The sequence below is a fragment of the Equus caballus genome, chromosome 16 (genome assembly GCF_041296265.1).
Source record: "Equus caballus isolate H_3958 breed thoroughbred chromosome 16, TB-T2T, whole genome shotgun sequence".
Taxonomy (NCBI): Eukaryota; Metazoa; Chordata; class Mammalia; order Perissodactyla; family Equidae; genus Equus; species Equus caballus.
The window spans coordinates 42,170,968-42,196,378 of record NC_091699.1 but is presented as its reverse complement, the minus strand read 5'-3'; the positions used below and the strand labels follow the sequence as shown (position 1 = coordinate 42,196,378).

Here is a 25,411-nt window from a genome sequence, read left to right as displayed (position 1 = left end):
AACAGAAACAGTAAGATGCTGTTTACATAAAGATCAAAATAAGACAAAAATTAGCTATATTGATTAGGAATGCATATCGAGATGGTAAAACTATAAAGAAAAACAAGGAAATGATTACTATAAAAGTCAGGATAGCGCTCACATCCAGAAAAAGACAGGAGATTGTGACGGGCTTCTAAGGTATTGGCAAGGTTCTATTTCTTTCCCTGAGTGATAATTACTGAGTGTTTACTTTATAACATTTTAAATTGTACAATTTATGTTTACATTTCACCTTTTTAAACAGAATTAGAGTACAATATAGGTGAATAGGTAAATAATCTTGGGTTGGGGAAGGCATAAGCATACTACTAAATGTAGAAACTTTAAAAGAAAATATATTTTTGTAACTCTAAGTTGTGGGATGCACACATAGTTTGAGAACTAAAGGAAAAAATACAATTACTGTAGAAAGCTCTAGGGAAGACAGGGAGAGAAGTAATTACAATCAGAGAGTCATATGCAGAGGGTTTCTGGGGTCCTGGCAATATCATATTTCTTGACCTGGGTAGTGGCAACACAGGTGGTCACTTTATAACTATTTGTTTAACTCTACGTTTTATACATTTTCAATATGTTTATCATATTTCACAAAGAAAAAACTATTTTAAAATATGTAAATTAAAAGATTCTTACCTGGATCCGTAAAATCAAGTCCCGAATTCCTACAGTCCGGGCTTTTTCTACATAAGATATCAGATCCATCATCTCTTCTGTTGTCTCAGGGACTTTCAATGCATGCTCTTTAATTGCTTCAAATTCACTACAAATACTGACATAACACTCTCCTTTACTATAGTTATGGAAATTAATACTTTACCATATGCAGTAAGTGTGTTATGATTATTATAAAATAGGAACTGTGATATCCTAAAAATAATTGGATAATTCACTAAGATTTAAAATATTTAAGCATAACTTATTTGATAACTCAGCATATAACATACATCTATAAAATTAAGGTAACATTTTCATGTGGAAATTATGGTATATTAAAAATTTTTTTTTTACCAATCTCTTCAACTCTCTTGAATACCCAGTTAAGCAGTGTGATATAGAGCATACTTTGGATCAGGCAGCCTTAAATTTAAATCCTGCCTCAGCTGCTACTAGCTTTGTGACTTAAGGAAATCTCTGAGGCTTAGTTTCCATATCTTTAAAGTGAAGTCATGAACATTCATCTTGTTTGATTGTCATAATACAATAATGAATGTAAAGGGCCTAGCACATTCTCATTTACTGGTAACTATAATTGTTAGTTTAGCCATTAGTTTATTTATTATTACTAGTGCCTCTTGGGAAACAAGGCAATATAGCAAGTAAAAAAATCAAACCCTTGTACACATTTCAAAAAATCTGTGACTCTCTTAGGATAGCCTATGTATGTAAGTATGAACCTAGATACTCTATAGCCATTATTTAACTAAAGGTACTTTTCTTGGAATTTTTCCCTGTGCTTTGCAATATCTGTATTGTCAGGCCATTACCAGAAATATCAGAAAACTCCATGAAAAAACAAAATATAATAGTGGTTAAGTGATTCTAAAAATAAATTTTAGCTCATGCAGGTATTTCATTTATATTCTGTGGGTAATTATACTTAATCATTCATTTAATAAATAATTGAGTACCTACAATGTGCTAAGCAAAGTTCTAAACATTGAGATAGAGCAGCAAACAAGTCCCTGCCCTCGTAAAGCTTACACTCAAGCGGAGGAGAGAGACAAAAGCACACAAATACATAACACAATGTTAGGTAGTAAAAAGTGATATGAAGAAAAATAAAGCAAGGTAAGGGGATAAAGAATGTTGGAGTGTAGAGAAGGGGCCACTATTTTATATAGAGTAGCCAGGGAAGGGCTCTCTAGGAAGGTGATATTCAAGGTGAGAGAAGAAAAAAACTTCCAAAGAAGAAAAAGCAGCAAGGACAAAGGCCTGGGGTAGCAATAAGCTTGGCATATTTTAGGAGTGGTAAGCAGGCCAGTATGAATACAAAGAAGAGGACAAAACATGAAGTTGGAGAGGTGAGCAGGACTCAGAACATGTAGGGCTGATAATTAATTCTTAATTATCAAACATTTAGGAGGATGAGTGACGTCTGCATCATGGCAGAATGAGCACACCCCTTAAACTCTCCCCTCTAAGATAAGCAAAAAGGATACACATAAACCAACAGAGGACATCCACACAACACAAAAGATGTCTAAGAGACCCATGAAGCCATATGTGTGAAGGTGGAGTGCTGGACTCCCCATAGGAAGTGGAAGGAGGTAAGGAAATCTCTACATACTGAATGGCAGTGACCCTGGGACTGTGCACAGCTTGGAGAGGAAAGGGGGGAAGGGGTGGCCCTCCATGGGAACACCATTGCTCTCCGAGGTCCATCACAGCCTGAGGGAAAGCGCCACACAGCGGTGACTAGCTATTGCGGGGGTGTCTTCAGTAAGCTAGCACCCCAGGAGAGCAGATAGCGAGGACAGAGTGAGAAGCTCCAGGGATCATGCAGGCAAAAGAAAGTGCTTCTCGCCCTACCTGGCACCCCAGTTCACCCTATTCAAAAAAGCAGCAGCTGCGAGCTGAGCTGCAGATCAGGATGGGCTCAGAATACACAGCCCTTGACCCCCACCCAGTGGTTGCAGGTGGAAGCTGCGACCACATATTACCACTATGCAGAAGCACAAATACACCCCATCAAGCAATGTGGAAAAAGACCAGACCAGAAGGAAAATCACAAGTACCCAGAAATCAATCCAGAAGGCACAGAAATCTATAATGTAAATGACAAATAATTCAAAATAGCTATAATAAAAAAAACTCAATGAGTTACAAGAAAACATAGATAGATAGTTCAATGAAATCAGGAACTTCTATAAAGAAGAACCAATTAGAAATATTGGAGATGAAAAACACAATGGAAGAGATTAAGAAAAATATGGATTCCCTAAACAATAGCGCTGATATTATGGAGGAACGAATCTGCAATCTTGAGGACAGAAATATAGAAATGTCTCAGAAGCAGTGAGAACTAAGACTAAAAGAAATAAGAAATTCTCCAAGAAATATTCAACTCAATTAGGAAATGCAACATAAGGATTATAGAGAAGAGAAGCAGAATGTAGCAGAAAGCTTGTATTGAGTACCATATTCCAAGCACTGTGCTAGGTACTTTATATATATTATTTATATATATTAGTTTTCATCCTTACAGAAGTTACAAATGAAGATTCCTTTGAGGTAGCCAGACAGGTAATAAATGAGTTAGATGAGCTGGATGATGAGTTGCTTGAGCACTGAGTGAACAAACTAGAGGACACATTCCCTGTCTAAAAAGGAAACTACTTCTCAGCAACATTTATCACTGCAGACCCAGAATGGCACAGTCTTCCCACTTTTTCAAGAAAAGCAAGAGATTGGGATTTTGTGTGCATGTATGTGTGTGAAATCTAATTTTGAAATGTTGATGGCAAATTCAAACTTTGTTCAAATAAAATAAAACACAATGTGAGACAAGTAAAACACATCTACATGACACATTTAGCTAGCAGGCCACTAGCTTATTAATTCAATTTTATAGCCACCCTGCAAAATAAGTATTACCATCTCCATTTCACAGAAGAGAAAAACAACCTAGGTGACACAGCAAGTAAACCCTGTAGTCAGGAATGATCCCAGATCTTCCCAAGAATGTTGAAAATCCCTAGTTTTTCCATTTTCACGCAACCTGTATCTAAACACTGGCTTCTTTCTTTTCTTTTCTTTTTTTCTTTACAAATCCTAGGTTGCCTAAAAACTAGCCTCAAACAGTATCAAACAAAAAAGAAACCAGACCAATGAGACTACAAAGGAATCTCCTTAAGAGGCAGCTATGTAGAAAAAATTGTAAGTACTTATATTTTAATCTTTTGTTTTTAAATAAGAATTATTATTAGCAAACAATTTCTTTTAGCCCTGTAATTCTGAGTTTGGCAATTAATTTTACTTACCTTTCATTTTCTTTTCTATGTTTTGAAGCTATGTCATTTAATAATATATTTGCAAAGGCTTTTGCTTTGTTTGTTAGGCCTGTCTTCAAATCTTCACAATCCAAACGTACCATAGGGTAATGAACCCACTGAGGCAAAAGCATTATTTCTGAGGCAAGACTGAAAAATTTTTCTATAAACTTAAGAAGAGAGCATTTAAAACAAAAAATGTTTAGAATTTTCAAATTCATCAGTGATTTTATAGTACTGTATTACAGTGAAATTCTTAATTGTATAATATAAATGCAAATTCATTTCCTTTTGCTAAGTGACTAAAATTTTCCCCTTTGTTGCATAAACATTTTTTTCACCTGCATTTTCACTAAGGGATTTGCCAATCTACCAATAAATATCCAATACAATGCCATTTACAGCATTAATATCTGGACATTCCAGAAGGTAAAATTTCCCTCAGTACCTATTAAAAAAAAATCCCTGAAGTCAACTGATCTTTCTGTTTAGAAACAAACCTTTATCATGTGACAATTTGTGTAGCTGACTAATACTTGCTTGTGCCATAACTGATGCCTCGCTGAAGATTCTAATTCAAATTTCAGGAAAAGAAATATAAGGAACTTTGTTGTTTTGGTGAAAATAATCCAGAAGGAGAGAAACATTGTGCTCTGCCATTACCAGAGATCCAAGATATTGGAATTTATACAACTTCTTAATACCTAGACACTGGGATACATTTAAAAATTAAACTAAGTAGTATGGAATTAAACCTAACAAGTTATGTTGCATTTTGTGATAGTGAAACATACCTACCAACTTTGGGCAACTTTGACTTGATTTCACAACCCATCTTTAATGTTTCCTCTCTACTTTCCTCCTCACCCCATCTCCACCCTCCATCAAAATGCCCCATTCTGTTTCTTCCTCCTTAAGGAGATGTTCCCTTCATTTCCCTCTCTCTCAAGGCTATCCTATTTTTCTAGTGTCTCTAGTATTTAGCAGATTTGGCTTAAAATTTTCAAGCCTTAAAGAGAGCTGAGGATATTAATTAATTAATTCAAAGACTACACTGAGTGCCTGATTGGTTCTTAGTTGGAATCATACCAAATAGAGAGTAAATAGCGCTGATGGCATTGGAGAAGGGAGATAGATGTTTTCTTATTCTCAAGTACCATCATCCAGTTTTTCTGGGATGTAATTAACAGACATGGCAAAGAAAATGGGCTGAATGGATCAAAGAAAATATGGCATATTGGAAACAACACAGATGTCCATTTAAGGTAGAAAGGATAGCATATTAATACAATGAAGTGCTATGGTGTAATAAACTATGACAATATGCAAAATATGGGTGAATTTCACAATGATGAATGAAATAAGAAAAAATAGAATATGCTATCTTTCATATAAACTTATCATGAGCAAAACTAAACCATATTATTTAAGAATACATACATAGGTGGTAAAACTATAGAGAAAAGCAAGAAATTCCAGGATAATAGTTACCAATAAACAAGGGAGAAGTTATGGTTGGGGAGAGGCACATGGATAGCTTCTGAAGAGTTAAAAGTTCTAATTCTTACTCTAAGTGGTTATTAGGTTATAATTACCTATAAATCTGCACATATATGCTTTACATGCTTTTCTTTTCTTTTTTTAAAATTTTATTTAATGTATATCAATTCTTAATTTTTTTCTTTTTGAGGAAGATTAGCCCTGAGCTAACTGCTGCCAATCCTCCTCTTTTTGCTGAGGAAGGGTGGCTCTGAGCTAACATCCATGCCCATCTTCCTCTACTTTTTATGTGGGATGCCTACCACAGCATGGCATGCCAAGTAGTGCCATGTCCGCACCCGGGATCCGAACCAGGGAACCCCGGGGCGCCGAAGCAGAACGTGCGCACTTAACTGCTACGCCGCTGGGCCGGCCCCATGCTTTTCCGTATTATGTTATATTTCACAATTATATTACTTTTTAATGGAATATTTTAAATATACCAAAGTAGGCAAAATGTACCCACTATACAGCTTCAACAATTATGAACTCATGGCAAATCTTTTTTTCTCTATACCTTTAACAAATCCCCTGTTCTATTTCTACCCAAATCCCAAGTATCATATCATTTCATCTACGTATATGTTATAGTTCATAATTTTGTATTTCACCAAAATAGGCATCTCAACCAGAACCATAGTATGTCAAGAATTGACAAAGAAATCCAGGGATATATTACTAACCCTAAAAGTAAATTTTTAAATAGTTACATAAACCATCCAGAAATTATAAAATTCAAGAAAATTTCACAGCAAAATACTAGACCTAAGGACAGAGTCATTGTGAAACCAAACGAAACACAAGCTTAGCCTAGAGATCTAGGGCCCATTGATACTACAAGCTATGGCCACGATCACAAAAAATTTAGCTGTTAGCTCATAGAACATTTATTGTGTCTATTTTCTGCTCAGCATTGTATTGAGAAATATGGTAAAACACAAATGAATGAGAATATACAATCTCTGATTTTGTGAAAGTAATGCATTTAGCAATTCATAATATAGATTTATAAGCACATAAAAACCAAATAAGGGACCGGCTTGGTGATGTAGTGGTTAAGTTCGTGTGCTCCACTTTGGCGGCCCTGGGTTCACAGGTTTGGATCCTGGGCATGAACCTAGCACCACTCATCAAGCCATGCTGTGGTGGCATCCCACATAAAATAGAGGAAGATTGGCACAGATGTTGGCTCAGGGCCAATCTTCTTCACAAGAAAAGAAAATCAAATAAGGTAAAAAGTATGCATATTAGAAAAAAAACATGTAATCATCTCAATAGATGCAGAAAAACCATTTAACAAAATCCAACACTCGTTCATAGTAATAACCCTTAACAACAAGGACTAGAAGATAACATCCTCAACTTGATAAGGAGAATGTAGGAAAAATTTACAACTAACATTATACTCAATGGTTTAAAAAACTAATGCTTCCCTCTAGGATCAAGAACAAGATAGAAATATCTAATCTACTCTGACTACTTCTACTCAAGATTGTACTGGGGGTACTAGGTAGGGAAATTAGGCAAGAGGAAAAAAAAAGAGGCATCCATATTGGAAAGGAACGATACAAGAAATTTTATATTTTCAAGTATATGGGGAAACCATTCTGGTTTGAACTTGACTTAGCCTGAATTTTATTTTAAACAGAGCAGCCTGACTTACAGCCTATCAAACACATATTGCACACCTGCTTTAATCGTTAGCCTAAAGCAAAAAAATGTACTCTTTGAAGATAAAAAAATTCATGCCTCCCTTCCTTTGACATCAGCAATCTTTAATGATAAAATTGAATGCCTCCTTTCCAACAGCATCAAGGCCATGTTGACTTGCTGTGTATGTGCTGATCTGTAACAAAATATCTCCCTGAACACTTGAAAGAATGTACCCCTGTCATGCTTGATATATATCTCTTTTGGAAATGGTATATAACTGTGCTGAAAACCACATGAAAACTCTTCTTCAAAGGGCTTCCTTCCTTAGTGAAGGCTGGACTCCCAGGCTATAGTTCTCAGCTTGGCTCAAATAAAACTCTGCTATAGAATGATTATTAATTATTCGCATCAACAGGAAGCAGTAAGACAATCTCTATTTGCAAATGACATGATATTGGATATAGAAAAATCCTACGTAATATACACATAAAACTGTGAAATTAACAAACAAGTTCAGTAAGGATGCAAGACACAAAACCAATATACAGAAATCAACTGTATTTCTACACATTAGAAATGAACACTCCAAAAATGAAATTAAGAAAAAAATTCAATTTATAATAGCTTCAAAAAATAAAATACTTAGAAATTAAATTTAACCAAACAAGCGCAATACTTGCAGAACACAGAAATGTTGGGGAAAAATGGAAAAGCACTATATGGTGACTGAAATGATGCAGGCTAGCCTCCCTGTAACCTACTAGAAATATACTCTAACAAAAAAGCTCTATATATTCAAAGATGTGAAAAAATATGAAAATAATAAAGAGAAAATAAAACACAAAAATATTTGGGAAAATACAGTATCCGAAATGAAAATTTTACTTGAGTAACTGCAGCTTAACACCAGAGAAGAAATAAGTTCTTAAAACAATGCAAAAGAACTATCCAAAATGAAGCATAGAGAGAAAAAACCCGAAAACTCTGAACAGAGCTTCAGTAAACACTGGAATAATATCAAGCAGTCTAATACACATGTAATTGGAATTCCAGAACTGAGGGAGGAGAGGAACAAACAGAAAATACTGAATAAATAATGTCTGAATACTTTCCAAGTTTGATGAGAACTATAAACCCACAGACCCAAGAATCTCAACACTACTTCTTCTCAAGCAGAAGAAATACAAAACAAAGAACACTAAAGCATTTCACAATCCAAAAGCTGAAAAGCAACAACAAAAAAAGAAAATTTAAAAGCAGCCAGACAAAAAACATTACAGAAAGAAACCTGGAAGAAACTTCTAACAGGACAAAATGAGAAGCCCTCTGGACCTGCTCTCTAGTGAAACTGGTGAAAATTATTTTTAAAACAAGCATTTAAAGCCTCTGGAAATGGTCCTAAGAGTATAGAAAAATGAAGAAATATCTATTCAGGAAAATCTACGAAAATTTGGTAAGAAAAGTGAGAATCTGTGGGTTTAAACATAGACTACTCCCTTCCTCCCTGCTCTCAGCTCAGCAAGGTGGAAACTCCACTGCAGACTAGTGCGCTCAACAACACAGGGCTCTCTCTGCGCACAGCTTCCAGCTGGAGGACTTTACCTGTTGCTGAGGTTAGGTTCCCTTTTTTTCCTTTTTTTAATTGAAGTATAATTGACATACAGTATCCCATTAATTTCAGGTGTACATCACAGTGATTGGCTATTCATATACATTACAAAATGATCACCGTGATAAGTCTAGTTACCATCTGTCACCACACAAAGTTATTATAATATTATTGACCATATTTCCTATGCTGTACATTACATCCCGACGACTTATTTATTTTCTAACTAGAAGTTTGTACCTCTTAATCCCCTTCACCTATTTCTTCCATCCCCCACCCATCCTGTCTCTGGTAACCACCAGTTTGTTTCCTTATCTATGAGTCTGTTTCTGTTCATTTGTTTTGTTTTTTAGATGCCACATATAAGTGAAATCATAAGGTATTGGTCTGTCTTTGACTTATTTTACTTACCATAATACCCTCTAAGTCCATCCATGTTGTCACAAATGGCAAGATTTCATTATACACATACACACACAAACACACACACACACACATTGTTTCCATAACTTGGCTATTGTAAATAATACTGCAATAAACACAGGGGTGCATATACCTCTTCGAATTAGTCTTTTCATTTTCTTCGGAGAAATACCCAGAAATGACTCGTATGGTAGTTCTATTTTTAATTTTTTGAGGAATCTCCATACCATTTTCCACAGTGGTTGCACCAATTTACATTCCCACCAACAGTGTACAAGGATTCCTTTTTCTCCATATCCTCTCAACACTTGTTATTTTTTTGGTTTTTTGATAATAGCCATTCTGACGGGTATGAGGTGACATCTCATTGTGGTTCTGATTTGCACTTCCCTGCTGAGTATCTTTCCATGTGCCTGTTGGCCATCTGTATGTCCTTTTTGGAAAAATTTCTATTCAAATCCTCTGCCTATTTTTTAATTGGGCTGTTTGGGTTTTTTTGATATTAAGTTGTGTAAGTTCTTTATATATTTTGGATATTAACTCCTTACTGGATGTATGATTTGCAAATATCTTCTCCATTCAATAGGTTGCCTTTTCATTTTGCTTATGATTTCCTTTGCTGTGCAAAAGCTTTTTAGTTTGATGTAATTCTATTTGCTTATTTTTGCTTTTGTTGCGCTTGGCCAAGGAGACTCGTCCAAAAAAATATTGCTAAGACCAATGTCAAAGAACTGACTGTCTATGTTTTCTTCTAGAGCTTTTATGGTTGCAGATCTCACATTCAAGTCTTCAATCCATTCTGAATTTATTTTTACATGTGTTGTAAGATAGCAGTACAGTTTCATTCTTTTGCATGTGGCTGTCCAGTTTTCCCAACACTGTTTATTGAAGAAACTGTCTTTTCCCCATTGTATATTCTTGCTTCCTTTGTCATAGATTATTGACTACATATGCAAGGGTTCTTCCCAGGCTCTCTATTCTATTCCATTGATCTATGTGTCTGTTTTCATGCCAGTACCATACTGTTTTGATTACAATAGCTTTGTAGTATAGTTTGAAATCAGGGAGCATGAAACTTCCAGATTTGTTTTCTTTCTCAAGATTTCTTGGGCTATTAGGGGTCTTTTGTAGTTCCACACAAATTTTAGGATTTTTTGTTCTAGTTCTGTGAAAAATGCCATTGGTATTTTGATGGGGATTGCACTGAATCTGTAGATTGCTTTAGGTAGTATGGACATTTTATCAATACTAATTCTTCCTATTCATGAGCACAGTATATCATTCCATTTATTTGTGTGGTCTTCAATTTCTTTTATCAATCTCTTACAGTTTTCAGAGTACAGGTCTTTCACCTCCTTGGTTAAATTTATTCCTAGGTACCTTATTCTCTTTGATGGAATTGTAAATGAGATTGTTTTCTTAACTTCTCTTTCTGATAGCTCATTATTAGTGTGTAGAAACAAAACTGATTTCTGTATGTTAATTTTGGAACCTGAAAATTTACTGAATTCATTTATTAGGTCTAATAGTTTTGAGGGGCATTCTTTAGGGCTTTCTATATATAGTATCATATCATCTGCAAATAGTGACAGTTTTACTTCTTCCTTTCCAATTGAATGCCTTTTTTCTTCCCTAATTGCTGTGGCTAGAACCTCCAACACTTTGCTCACCAAAAGTGGCAAGAGTGGGCATCCTTTTCTCGTCTGTAATCTTAGTGGAAAAGCTTTCAGCTGTTCACTGTTGAGTATGATGTCAGCTGTGAGTTTGCTATATGTGGCCTTTATTACGTTGAGGTAAGTTTCTTTGATACCCCCTTTGTTGAGAGTTTTTTTAATCATAAATGAGTGTTGAATTTTGTCAAATGCCTTTTCCACATCTATGGAGATGATCATATGATTTTTGTCCTTCATTTTGTTAATGTGGCAAATCACATTGATTGTTCTGCAGATCTTGAACCATCTTTGCATCCCTGGAATAAATCCCACTTGATCTATGCATCTCACATTGTGTATGATCCTTTTAATGTATTGTTAAATTTGGTTTGCTAATATTTTGTAGAGGATTTTTGCATCTATGTTCATCAGGGATATTGGCCTGTAATCTTCTTTTTTTGTAGTGTCTTTGTCTGCTTTTGACATCAGGGTAATACTGGCCTCATAAAATCAGTTTGGAGGTGTTTCTTTCTCTTCAATTTTTTGGACTACTTTGAGAAGGATAGGTATCAAATTTTCTTTAAGTGTCTGGTAGAACTCACCCATAAAGCTGTCTAGGCCTGGACTTCTGATTTTGGGAGGTTTTTAATTACTGATTCAATTTCATTTCTTGTAATCAGTCTATTCAGATTTTCTATTTCTTTATGATTCCATCATAGAAGGTTGTGTGTTTCTAGGAATTTATCCATTTCTTCTAGGTTTTCCAATTTTTTAGTATGTAATTGTTCATAGTAGTCTCTTATGATCCTTTGTACTTTTGTGGTGTCAGCTGCAACTTCCCTTTGATTTCTGATTTTATTTATTTGGCCCTATGTCTTTTTTTCTTAATGAGTCTGGCTAAAGATTTATCGATTTTGTTTATTTTTCAAAGAACAAGCTTTTAGTTTCACTGATCTTTTCTATTGTCTTTTTAGTCTCTGCTGCATTTATTTCTACTCTGATTTTGCCTGTGTGTGTGTGTGTGAGGAAGATTTGCCCTGAGCTAACATCCATTGCCTATCTTCCTTTTTTTCGCTTGAGGAAGATTAGCCCTGAGCTAACGTCTGTGCCAGTCTTCCTCTACTTTGTATGTGGGATACCTCCACAGCATGGCTGATGAGTAGAGTAGGTCCACGCTCAGGATCTGAACACTCGAACCCAGACTACCAAAGCAGAGTATGCGGAACATTAACCACTCAGCCACAAGGCTGGCCCTATTTCCATTCTGATTTTTATTATTATCTTCCTTCTACTTATTTTGGGCTTTGTTTGTTCTTCTTTTTCTAGTTCCTTTAGATGTAATGTTAGATTGTTTGAGGGTTTTTTTTGTCTCTTGAAGTAGACTTGTTTTGCTGTAAACTTCCTTCTCAGTACCACTTTTTCTGTATCCCATAGATTTTGGTATGTTGTGTTTTCATTTGTCTCCAGATATTTTTTGATTTCTTCATTGACCCAGTAGTTATTCAGTAGCATTTTGTTTAATCTCCACGTATTTGTGGCTTTTCCAGTTTTCTTCTTGTAGTTGATTTCTAGTTTCATACCATTGTTGTCAGAAAAGATAGTTGGTATTATTTCAGTATTCTTAAATTTATTAAGACTTGTTTTGTGGCCTAATATGTGCTCTATCCTGGAGAATGTTCCATGTGCACTTGAAAAGAATGTGTATTCTGTAGTTTTTGGACGGAATGTTCTGTATATATCTGTTAAGCCCATCTGGTTTAATGTGTCATTTAGGGCCACTGTTTCCTTATTGTTCTGTTTGGATGATCTATCTACTGATGTAAGTGGGGTATTAAAGTCCCTTACTATTATTGTGTTCCTGTCAATTTGTCCCTTTATTTCTCTTACTCATTGCTTTATATATCTAGGTGCTCCTATGTTTACTGCATTAATATTTACAAATGTTATATACTCTTCTTGGATTTAACTCTTTATCATTATATAATGCCCTCGTCTTTTGTTGCAGTCTTTATTTTAAGGTTTGTTTTGTCTAATATGAATATTACTACTCCAGCTTTCTTTTTGTTTCCATTTGCACAGATTCTCTCTTTCCATCTCTTCACTTTCAGGCTGTGTGTGTCTTTAGATCTGAAGTGAGTCTTTTGTAGGAAGCATATAGATGGGTCTTGGTTTTTTGTCCATGCAGCCACCCTATGTCTTTTGATTGTAGCATTTAGTCCATTTATATTTAAAGAAATTATTGATAGGTATATACTTATTGCTATTTTGTTAATTGTTTTCTGATTGTTGTTCTAGCTTTTCTCTCTTTTCTTCTTCTCTTGCTCTCTTCTCTTGTGGTTTGATGGTTTTCTTTAGTGTTACATTTGGGTTCCTTTCTCTTTATTTTCTGTGTATCTATTATAAGTTTGTGGTTTGTTGTTACCATGAGGTTCATATATATAAGTCTATTTTAAGATGATAGTTGCTCAAGTCTGAACACATTCTAAAAGCACTACAATTTTATTACCCCACCCCACGTTTTATTTTTTTGCATCATATTTAATAACTGTTTATTTTTATGTATCCTTTAAATACTTGTTGTAGTTACAGTTGATTTTACTGATTGTGTATTTTAACCTTCACACTAGCTCTTTAAGTGGCCAATCCATTGCCTTTACTATATATTTGCCTTTACCAGTGAGATTTTTTCATTTGTATATTTTCTTGTTTCTAGTTATGGCCTTTTCTTTTTTGCTTAAAGAAGACATTTTAACATTTCTTCTAAGGCCAGTTTAGTGGTAATGAACTCCTTTGTCTAGAAAATTCTTTATCACTCCAATTCTGAATGATAGCCTTGCCAGGTAGAATACTCTCAGTTGTACTTTTTTCCTTTCAGCACTTCAAATATATCCTGCCACTCCCTTCTGGCCTGCAAAGTTTCTGCTGAAAAAGCAGCTTATAGTCTTATGTAGGTTCCCTTGTGTGTGACTAGTTGTTTTTTCTCTGGCAGCCTTTAAGATTCTCTCTTGACCTTTAACTTTTACCATTTTAATTACAATGCCTTGGTGTTGATCTGTTTGTCTTCATCTTGTCTGGGTCTCTCTGTGCTTCCTGGACCTGGATGTCTGTTTCCTTCCTCAGGTTAGGGAATTTTTCAGCCATTATTTCTTCAAATAAGTTTTCTGCCCCTTTCTCTCTCCTCCTTCTGGGAACCCTATAATGCAAATGTTAGTATGCTTTGTGTTGTCCCAGAGGTCCCTTAAACTATCCTCATTGTTTTAAATTCTTTCTTCTTTCTGCTGTCCTGATTGGGTGATTTCTACTATTCTGTCTTTCAGATCACTGATCTGTCCTTCTGTATCACCTAATCTGCTGTTGATTTCCTCTAGTGTATTTTTTATTTCAGTAATTATATTATTCAGCTATGATTGGTTCTTTCATATATTTTCTAACATTTTCTTGAAGTTCTCACTATGTTCCTCCATTCTTCTCCTGAGTTTGGTGAGCATCTTTACAATCATTACTTTAAACTCTTTATCAGGTAAACTACTTATCTCCATTTCACTTGTGTTTTTTCCCAGGGTTTAATCTTATTCTTTCATTTGAATGTATTCCTCTATCTCTTAAATTCTTTTTTGACTTTCTGTGTTTGTTTCTATGAATGAGGCAACTACCCCTCCTGGTCTTGAGGGAGTGGCCTATGTAGGAGCATCCTCTATGTGACTGTGTGTGCTGGGCAGCTTTGGAAAGCTGGCTAGAGCTGGAGGAGGCACAAACTGGGGGTGGGGGGGTTCAGGGGCACTCCATGCCAGGGCTGCCCTAGTGGGACAGCTGGAGCTGGTATGCATGCAGGTCAGGGGGTCCCAGAACATGCCAGGCTAGGTCCAGACTGGCAGAACAGCAGGAGCTGGAGGAGGCACAGGTTGGGGGGAGGGGTCCTAGGGTGTGCTGCACTGGGGCCACCTTGGGGGGATGGCTGGAGCTGGTATGGAGCAGGGGCTCACAGTGCACTGGGACTGCCTTGGCAGGCTATCTAGAATGCCTAGACCATGCTCCTCCTTGCACTATCAAGGTAGAGGGAGAACACAAAAAGTGGCACTCCAACCCCAGAGAGAGTTCTGGCAGTTCCCTGCCTGTTTAGCAAACACTGTAGGGTTAGTAAATGGATCTCCTTCACATATAGTCTGGGTGCCTTTTAAACCACTGTTTTTTCACTGTGCCCCAGGGTGGGCAACACTGCACTCGGGCCCCTCAGTGAAGGGTGGAAGCAAACCTGTATTGGACTAAGGAGATGACTAAAGATGGTAAAGTAATAATTATAACAATGTATTTTGGGGTTTGTAATATTAATATATGTTATATATATATATCAATAAATACCACCAAAAGTGGGAAAAGGGTATAGAGCTATATAAGAATGTTTCTATATCTCATTGGAATTAAGCTAGCAAAAATCTAAAAAACATTTAAGTTAGATATCTACAATAAGCCCTAGAATAAACACTAAAAAAACTTTAAAACTGAAAAAAAATCATTAATGAAATTTAAATTCTTCATTAGAAAATATTTGCTTAATGCAAAAGAAAGCAGTAAAGAAGGAGTAGAAGAATAAAGAGGACATGAGGCATATAAAAAGCAAAAAGTAAAATGGCAGACATGAATCTAACTATATTAATAACATTAAATGTGAATAGATGAAAACTACCAAAAGACAGAGATTATCAGACAAGATTTTTGACAAACAAACAAACCAAGATCCACCTATATGCCAGCTATAGGAGACACACTTTAGATGCAAAGATACAAATAGATTGAAATAAAAGGCTGGAAAAAAATATATCATGAAAAACCAACAACAAGAAAGCTGGTGTGGCTATACTATTATAAAACAAAGTAGACTTTTTAGAAATAGACTTTTAAAACGTTACTAGAGATATAGAGGGATATTTCATAATGATAAAAAAGTCAATCCATCTGGAAGATATAACATTTATATACATATATGCATCTATCAACAGAGTACTAAAATACATGAAACAATACATGACAGAAATGAAGGTAAAAAATAGATAATTCAACAATAGCTGGAGACTTGAATACTCCTCTTTCAATAATGCATAGAACAAATAGGCAGAAGATCAACAAGGAAACAGAAGACTTGAACAATACCATAAAACAACTAGACAACAGATATGTAGGGAATATTCAACAACAACAATATACATTCTTCTCAAGTGCACATAAAACATTCTCCAAGATAGCACATACGCTGGAGCATAAAATGACCCCCAATAAGTTTGAAAGGATAGAAATAATACAAAGTATGTTCTCTGACCACAATGAAATGAAATTAGAAATCAGTAACAGAAGAACTTTGGGAAATTCACAAATCTGTAGAAATTAAACAACATAGTTAACAACAAATTAAACAACAATAAAATTTAGAGTGGAAATGAAAGAAATAGAATATTGAAAAATAATAGAAAAAATTAACCAAAAGGTGATTCTTTGAATAGATCAACATGGACAAATTTTTAGCTACATTGATGAAGAAAAAAGGAGAAACAATGCAAATTACTAGAATCAGAAATGAAAGAAGGACATTGCTAGTGACTTTACAGAAATAAAAAAGATTAGCAAAAATTGTTTCTTTTCCCCTCCCCTTGCCAGAAGCTTAGGGGATTTTTCTCTGATATTTACTGTGAAAAACTGGACAAGCTCCTGAAGGTGCATGGGGGAGAGTTTGGAAGATGGCAGCATAGGGGCATCTTTTCACTTCCTCCCACAGACACAAAAAATCTACAACTACCTGTGGAACAATTTCCTCTGAGAGAGATCTGGAAACTGAAGAAAAAGAACCTCCACAACAAGGGACAACATTGACAGAGGTAGAAGAGGCAGAAATACAGCTCCACTGAGGAAAAAAATCCATCCTAGCAGCAGCATTTCATGGCCAGGAACTACTCAAAGGTACCAAGATTTTCCTGGAGTAACAGGAATCTCAGTGGTGGATCTATGCCACAATAAGCATTCCAGGCCTTAGATTCAACAGAACTGAGATGAGATCCCATAATACCTGGCTTTGCTGGCTTTGAAAATCAATGAGGAATATGCCCAGAAAAACTATAGAACTTCAGAGAAAAACACCCTGCTCTTAAATGGCCCACACGCAGATTCACCCAATCTGGAAACCAACACAAAAACACCAGAAAAAAAAGTGCACAGCCCATTGGTAAAAGAGACTCACTTACTAAGCTTGGAGTGCATCTTGAAAATGCAGGAAGCGGCTGAGCCCAACCCCAACCCCAACCCAGGGACTAAGACACTGGTGGCAGCCATTATTGTGACCTGGCTCAGTCATGCTGACACAGACATTGGTAGCTGCCATTGGATTCCTTCCTCTAGCCTGTTAGCACAGGGGTCTGCCTTTCCCAATAGAGCACCTCAGGCAATCAAGCACAGTCAGGCAGCAGGCAGCCCACCCAAGGGACTAGCTCCACCCATTAGCAAGCCTGCAGTGAACTTCTAGGCCCACATAGGTGGGGAGTGTGGGACCTCTGTGGCAGGGTAAGTGGGTCCCTATTGGTGATGCATGTGTACAGGCCTGCATCGGCAGGGCATGTGGGCCCACAGCAGACTTGTGCTGCTGGCCACCACAAATAGCCACACAAGGAATATGCTCCACCTTCCAATGCCTGAAATGATTGTGCGCTGCCATGCTTGGGGCCAGCTCCACCCATCTGTGCTCCTGAGAGGACCAAGAATAGCCATGTGCCACAGAGAGCTGCACTGGACTCCTGCAGCAATTATGAGCCCCTGAGCCTAAAAACCAGCCACAGTGGGGGCCTGACTTGCTTAACAGTAAAACAGCAGTGGTTGTGTGTTTTAGACCTCGCAGCCAGCTGTGCTGGGGCTTGCACCCTTGCACCAACCAATAAAGTGACTGTAGCAGCTGCACATGGCTGAGCCTTACAACCAGATGGCCTGGGGGCCAGCCTAGCATAACTATGCACTTGCAGCAAAAGCAACACTTCGACAACAGAAGTGCACACATGTCCACACAAGGGGCACTCCATGAACATTTGGCATGAGGTGAAGAGAGGGGAGGACATTTCTGGGCCCCATAATGCATCTCTTACATAAGGCCACATTTCCAAGATCAGGAGATGCAGCTGATCTACCTAAGACATAAATATAAATAGGCAAAATGAGCAGACAAAGGAATACGTTCTAAATAAAAGAACAGGACAAATTCTCAGAAAAAGAACTAAATGAAACAGAGATAAACAATCTAACTGATGAAGTGTACAAACTAATAGTCATAAGGATGCTCCCTGATATTGGGAGAAGAATAGATGAACACAGTGAGAACTTCAACAAAGAACTGGAAAATATAAACAGAACCAATGAAAACTCAAAGAATACAATAATGTAAATGAAAAATTCACTAGAGGGAATCAACAGCAGAGTAGATGATACACAGAAACAAACCAGCAATCTGGAAGAAAGAGTAGAGGAAATCACCCAAGCTGCACAGAAAAAAGAAAAAGGAATTAAAAAGAACGAGGACAGTCAAAGGGACCTCTGGAACAACATCAAGCATACTAACATCCATATAATAGATATCTCAGAAGGAAAAGAGAGAGAGAAAGGGGTAGAGAACCTATCTGAAGAAATAATTGCTGAAAACTTCCCTAACCTGAGGAAGGAAACAGACATTCAGGTACAGGAAGTACAGAGAGCAGCAAACAAGATGAATCCAAAGAAGCCCACACTAAAACACATTATAATTAAAATGTCAAGAATTAAACATGAAGAGAGAATCCTAAAAGCTGCAAGAGAAAAACAACAAGACACATACAAAGGAAACTTCATAAGGTTATCAGCTGACTTCTGAGCAGAAACTTTGCACTCTAAAAAGGAGTGGCCCAATATATTCAAAGTGCCAAAAGGAAAAAACCTATAATGAAGACTGCTCTATCCCGCAAGGTTATCACTCAGAACAGAAGAAGAGATAAAGAGTTTTCCAAACAAGCGAAAACTAAAAGACTTCATCACCGCTAAACTGGCCTTTCAGGAAATGTTAAAGGAACATTTCCTCTTAAGAGGAAAAGAAAAGACCACAAATAGGAATAAAGAAATTATCTAAGAAAAACTGTTACTGGTAAAGGAAAATATACAGTAAATAGTAGATCAGCCTATAAAGCTAGTATGAAGGTCAAAAGACAAAAGTACTAAAATTATCTGTGTCCATAATGAGCGGTTAAGAGACGCACAAAAATAAAAGAAGAAAAATATATCAAAAACATAAAAAAGGAGGAGGTAAAAGTATAGGGCTTTTAGCAAGAGGTCAAACTTAAGAGACCATAAACCTAATATAGATTGCTATATACATAGGTTATTATAAATGAACCTCATGGTAATCACAAACCAGAAGCCTATAATAAATACACAAAAAATCAAGAGAAAGGAACCCAAATATAATACTAAAGAAAGCATCAAATCACAAGGGAAGAGGTCAAGAGAAGAAGGAACAGAGAGGAACTACAAAAACATCCATAAAAAAATAACACAATGGCAATAAATACATACTTATCTACTGCTATTTTAAATGTAAATGGACTAAATGCTCTCAAAAGAAATAGGGGTAGGGGCTGGCCCAGTGGCACAGCGGTTAAGTTCGCACATTCTGCTTTGGCGGCCCGGGATTCTCCAGTTTGGATCCCAGGTGCGGACATGGCACCACTTGGCACGCCATGCTGTGGTAGGCATCCCACATATAAAGCAGAGGAAGGTGGGCATGGATGTTAGCTCAGGGCCAGGCTTCCTCAGCAAAAAGAGGAGGATTGGCAGCAGTTAGCTCAGGGCTAATCTTCCTCAAAAAAAAAAAAAAAAAGAAAAGAAATAGGGGTGGATGAATGGATAACAAAACAAGACCAATGCATATGCTGCATACGAGAAACACACTTCAAACCTAAAGACACTCACAAACTAAAAGTAAAGGGATGAAAAAAGACACTCCTTGCAAACAGAAATGAAAACTAAGTTGGGGTGGCAATACCTGTGTTAGACAAAATAGACTTTAAAAAAAACTTTAACAAGAGACAAAGAAGGGCATTACATATTGATACAAGGAACAGGATCCAACAGGAAGACATAACACTTGTAAATATCTATGCACCCAACATAGGAGTACCTAAATACATAAAGCAATTATTAACAGGCATAAAAGGAGAAATTGACAGCAAAATAGTAGGGGACTTTAACGCTCCACTTACTTCAATGGATAGTTCATCCAAACAGATCAAAAGGAAACATTGCCCTTAAGTGACACATTAGATCAGATGGACATAAGAGATACAGATGGAACAGTCCATCCAAAAACTGCAGAATGCACAATCTTTTTGAAGGCAAAGAGAACATTCTCAAGGATAGATCACATATTAGGTCACAAAACAAGTCTCAATATATTTGAGAAGACTGGAATAATACCAACCATCTTTTCTGACCACAATGGTATGAAACTAGAAATCAACTACAAGAAGAAAACTGGAAAAGCCAAAAGTATGTAGAGATTAAACAAAATGCTACTGAATAACTACTGGGTCAATGAAGGAATCAAAAGATACCTGGAGACAAAGGAAAATACGACACACTAAAATCTATGAGATACAGCAAAAGTGGTACTAAGAGGGAAGTTTACAGCAATACAAATCTACCTCAAGAAACAAACAAAATTCCCAAATAATCTAACATTACATCTAAAGGAACTAGAAAAAAAAGAACAAATAAAGCCCCAAATCAGTAGAAGGAAGGAAATAATAAAAATCAGAGTGGAGATAAATGCAATAGAGACTAAAAAGACAATAGAAAAGATCAATGAAACTAAAAGCTGGTTCTTTGAAAAATAAACAAAATTGATAAATCTTTATTGAGCCAGACTCATCAAGAAAAAAAAAGACAGATGCTCAAATAAATAAAATCAGAAATGAAAGAGAAGTTACAACTGACACCACAAAAGTACAAAGGATCATAAAAGACTGCTATGAACAATTATACACTAACAAATTGGAAAACCTATAAGAAACGGATAAATTCCCAGAAACAGACAACCTTCTAAGACAAAACCATGAAGAAATAGAAAACCTGAATAGACTCATTTCAAGTAATGAAATTGAATCAGTAGTTTAAAAACTCTCCAAAAAACAAAAGTCCAGGACTGGATGGGTTTATAGGTGAATTCTACCAAACATTCAAAGAAGATTTAATACCTATCCTCCTAAAACTCTTCCAAAAAATTGAAGGAGAGGGGATACTTCCTAACTCATTCTATGAGGCCAACATTACCCTGATACCAAAATCAGATAAGGACAACACAAAAAAGGAAAATTACAGGCCAATATCCCTGATAAACATAGATGCAAAAATCCTCAACAAAATATTAGCAAATCCAACACAACAACACATTAAAAGGATCATACACCACAATCAAGTGGGATTTAACCCCAGGGACAGAAAGATGGCTCAATATCCACAAATCAATCAACGTGATACAACACATTAACAAAATGAAGAATAGAAATCACATGATCATCTCAATAGACACAGAGAAAGAACTCAACAAGATACAGCATCCATTTATGATAAAAACTCAGTAAAATGTGTATAGAAGGAAAGTATCTCAACATAATAAAAGCCATATATGACAAACCCACAGCTAACATCATATTCAATGGTGAAAAACTGAAAGTTATCCCTTTAAGAACAGGAACAAGACGAGGATGCCCACTTTCACCATTCTTATTAAAAATTGTGTTGGAAGTCCTAGTCAGAGCAATCAGGCAAGAAAAAGAAATAAAAGGGATCCAAATTGGAAAGGAAGAGGTAAAACTGTCACTCTTTGCAGATGACATGATTTTATATATAGAAAATCCTAAAGAATCCACAAAAAAACTACTAGAAATAACAAACAAACACAGTAAAGTTGCAGAGTACAAAACCAACATACAAAAATCAATTGTGTTCCTATACACTAACAATGAAATAGCAGACAGAGAAAATAAGAAATCAATCCAATTTATAATCACAACAAAAAGAATTAAATATCTAAAATAGCTAAGAATAAATTTAACCAAGGGGGTGAAAGACTTGTACACTGAAAACTATAAAACATTGTTGAAAGAAATCGAAGAAGACATAAAGAAATGGAAAGATATTCCATGTTCATGGATTGACAGAATTAACATATTTAAAATGTTCATACTATCTAAAGTAATCTACAGATTCATTGTAATCCTTATCAAAGTTCCAATGACATTTTTCATGGAAATAGAACAAAGAATCTTAAAATTTATACAGAAAAGCAAAAGACCTCAAATAGCCAAAGTAATCCTGAGAAAAAAGAACAAAGAGATAGCACACTCCCTGATTTCAAAGTATACTGCAAAGCTATAGTAATCAAAACTGCATGGGACTGGCACAAAAAGAGACACACAGATCAATGGAACAGAATTAAGAGCCCAGAAATAAACCCACACATCTATGGACAGCTAATTTTCAACAAGAAAGCCAAAAACATACAATGCAGAAAGGAAAGTCTCTTCAATAAATGGTAGTGGGAACACTGGATGGCCACATGCAAAACAATCAGAGTAGACCATTATCTTACACCATACACAACAATTAACTCAAAATGGATTACAGACTTTAATGTAAGACCTGAAACCATAAAACTCCTAGAAGAAAGCACAGGCAGTACACATTTTGACTTCAGTTTTAGCGGTATCTTTCTGAATATTACCTCTCCTCAGGCAAAGGAAACAAAAGAAAAATAAACAAATGGAACTACATCAAACTAAAAAGCCCTGCATGGCAAAAGAAAGCATCAACAAAACAAAAAGACAGCCTACCAATTGGGAGAAGATATTCGCAAACCATATATCCAATAAGGAGTTTATATCCAAAATATATAAAGAACTCATATAACTCAACAATAAAAAAACAAAAAACCCATTTAAAAAATGGGCAGAGGATCTGAATAGACATTTTTCCAAAGAAGACATACACATGCACAAGAAGCACATGAAAAGATATTCAGCATCACTAATTATTAGGGAAATGCAAATCAAGACCACAATGAGATAACACCTCAAGAAATAACAAGTGTTGGAGAGGATGTGGAGAAAAGAGAATCCTCATACACTGCTGGTGGGAACATAAACCGGTGTAGCCACTATGAAAAACAGTATGGAGAGTCCTCAAAAAATTAAAAATAGAACTACCATATGGTCTAGCTATTCTACTCTTGGTATTTATCCAAAGAACACAAAAACACAAATTCAAAAAGATATATGCAGGGGCCGGCCCCGTGGTAGAGTGGTTAAGTTCGTGCGCTCCACTACGGGGGCCTGGGGTTTTGCCTGTTCGGATCCTGGGCACAGCCATGGCACCACTCGTCAGGCCAAGCTAAGGCGGCGTCCCACATAGCACAACCAGAGGACCTACAACTAGAATACGCAACTATGTACTGGAGGGTTTGGGGAAGGAAAAAAAAAAGATTGGCAACAGTTCTTAGCTGAGGTGCCAATCTTAAAAAGAAAAAAAGACATATGCACCCCTACGTTTATTGCAGCATTATTCCCAATAGTCAAGACTTGAAAACAACTTAAGCGCCCATCAACAGATGAATGGATAAAGAAGACGTGGTACACGGCTGGAGTGGTTAAAGTCTCGCGCTCCACTTCAGCAGCCCAGGGTTTCACCGGTTTGGATCCTGGGCGCAGACACAGCACCACTCATTAACCCATGCTGAGGCAGCTTCCCACATAGCACAACCAGAAAAATCTACAACTAGAATATACAACTATGTACTGGGGTGCTTTGGGGAGAAGAAGAAGAAACAAACAAACAAAAGATTGCAACAGGTGTTAGCTCATGTGCCAATCTTTAAAACAAACAAAAAAAGATGTGGTACATACATACAATGGAATACTAATCAGCCATAAAAAAAGATAAAATCTTGCTATTTGGGACAATATGGATGGACCTTGAGGGTATTACGCTAAATGAAATAAGTCAGATGGAGAAGACCAAACATCATATGATTTCACTCGTATGTGGAAGATAAAACAACAACAACAAACACACAGATACAGAGAATAGGTTGGTGGTTACCATGGGGGAAGGAGGGTGGGGTGAGGGCAAAAGGGGCAAAGAGGCACATTTGTACAGTGATGGATGGCAACTAGACTTTTGGTGGTGAACATGATGTAGTCTATACAGAAGTCAAAATATAATGATGTACACCTGAAATTTATATAATGTTATAAACTAATGTTACCTCAATAAAAAAAAACTCTATAGTAACAGAAAGCACGTCAGCAGTTTGAGGTCAGGTTTGGAGAGAATTGACTGGGATGGGATACAAAGAATCTTTCTGAGGTGGTTAAAATTTTCTGTATCTTGACTCTGGTGATGGTTCCATGAGTGCATAAATTTGTCACCACTCATCCCACTGTACAATTAAAACGGGTACTTTTTATTGTATGTAAACTAAACTTTAATAAAGATTTTTAAAAAGTTAGTCATCCTTAAAATTAATCAAAGATGGAAAAAGGGATGGATTGATGGATAAATATACGATTAAGCAAACATAGTAAAATATTATAATCTAGGTGGTGCTCTTCATAAAATGCCTTCAACTTCTTTGTATGTTTAAAATTTTCATAATGAAATGTTGGAAAAAATTAGAATTTCTAAATTGTACATTAAGAATAAAATCTAAACAGTCATAGAAAGGGAGAAGATGATGAAACAGAAGCCTAGTTTCAACCAATAGAACAAGGTCCCTTCATGAGGTAGGAATCTTTTCTCATTCAGTTTTTTTTCTGCACTGCTGCCAGAATTATCTTTCCAAATTTCAGATCCAAGCATGTTACTTCCATGGCTAAAAACCGTTAAAGGAAAGTACAAACTCTCAAGCAAAAATACCTGAAGATTTTCCCATGTGGCTTCAACTCATATTTCCAATTTCATATTCTAAACCTGCCGTGTACTATATTCTTATGTTATCTATTCTTCAGCTATTTTGGTTCATTTGATGCTCTCTGAACACCTCTAAACACTTTTGGCCTTTGTTCACATTACATTCCCTCTCTTCTCCACCTTTAAACACCTACTTCAAACCCTACCTCACTTTTCACTTCTTCAAGAAACCTTCACCAATTTCCCAAAACAAAAGCAATCATTCCCTCTTCTGTGCTTCCACCACACTTTGTTCATATCTCTATTCCAGTACTTATCGCAATATATTATAGTTGTTATTTCTAAGTCTGGCTTACAAGCCAAATATAAGCTCCTGAGGACAATGTTTATGTATTATTTATTTTTGCACCACCAAAATCTTGCTAGGTATCTCAATGTGATAAAGAAATTTTTGCTGAATCAATGAATGAATAAATAAATGACTAAAGAAATTATGAGGTGAACCTATAAGTTTACTAAAATAATGCTTTGAATAAGAAATT

The 25,411-nt window shown here is 36.2% G+C and overlaps 1 protein-coding gene across 3 annotated transcripts in view; it reads right to left on the bottom strand.

Annotated features, from left to right (window-relative positions):
- DNAH12 (dynein axonemal heavy chain 12) overlaps positions 1-25,411 on the bottom strand; it is a 221,142-nt gene that overhangs the window by 161,780 nt on the left and 33,951 nt on the right. For all 3 annotated transcript variants that reach the window (XM_023620217.2, XM_070237332.1, XM_070237333.1), the window contains 2 exons: positions 4,023-4,201; positions 676-811 (listed from right to left, as the gene is read on the bottom strand). In XM_023620217.2, the coding sequence (XP_023475985.2) occupies positions 676-811; positions 4,023-4,201 (315 nt within the window). The remainder of the gene's footprint in view (positions 1-675; positions 812-4,022; positions 4,202-25,411) is intronic.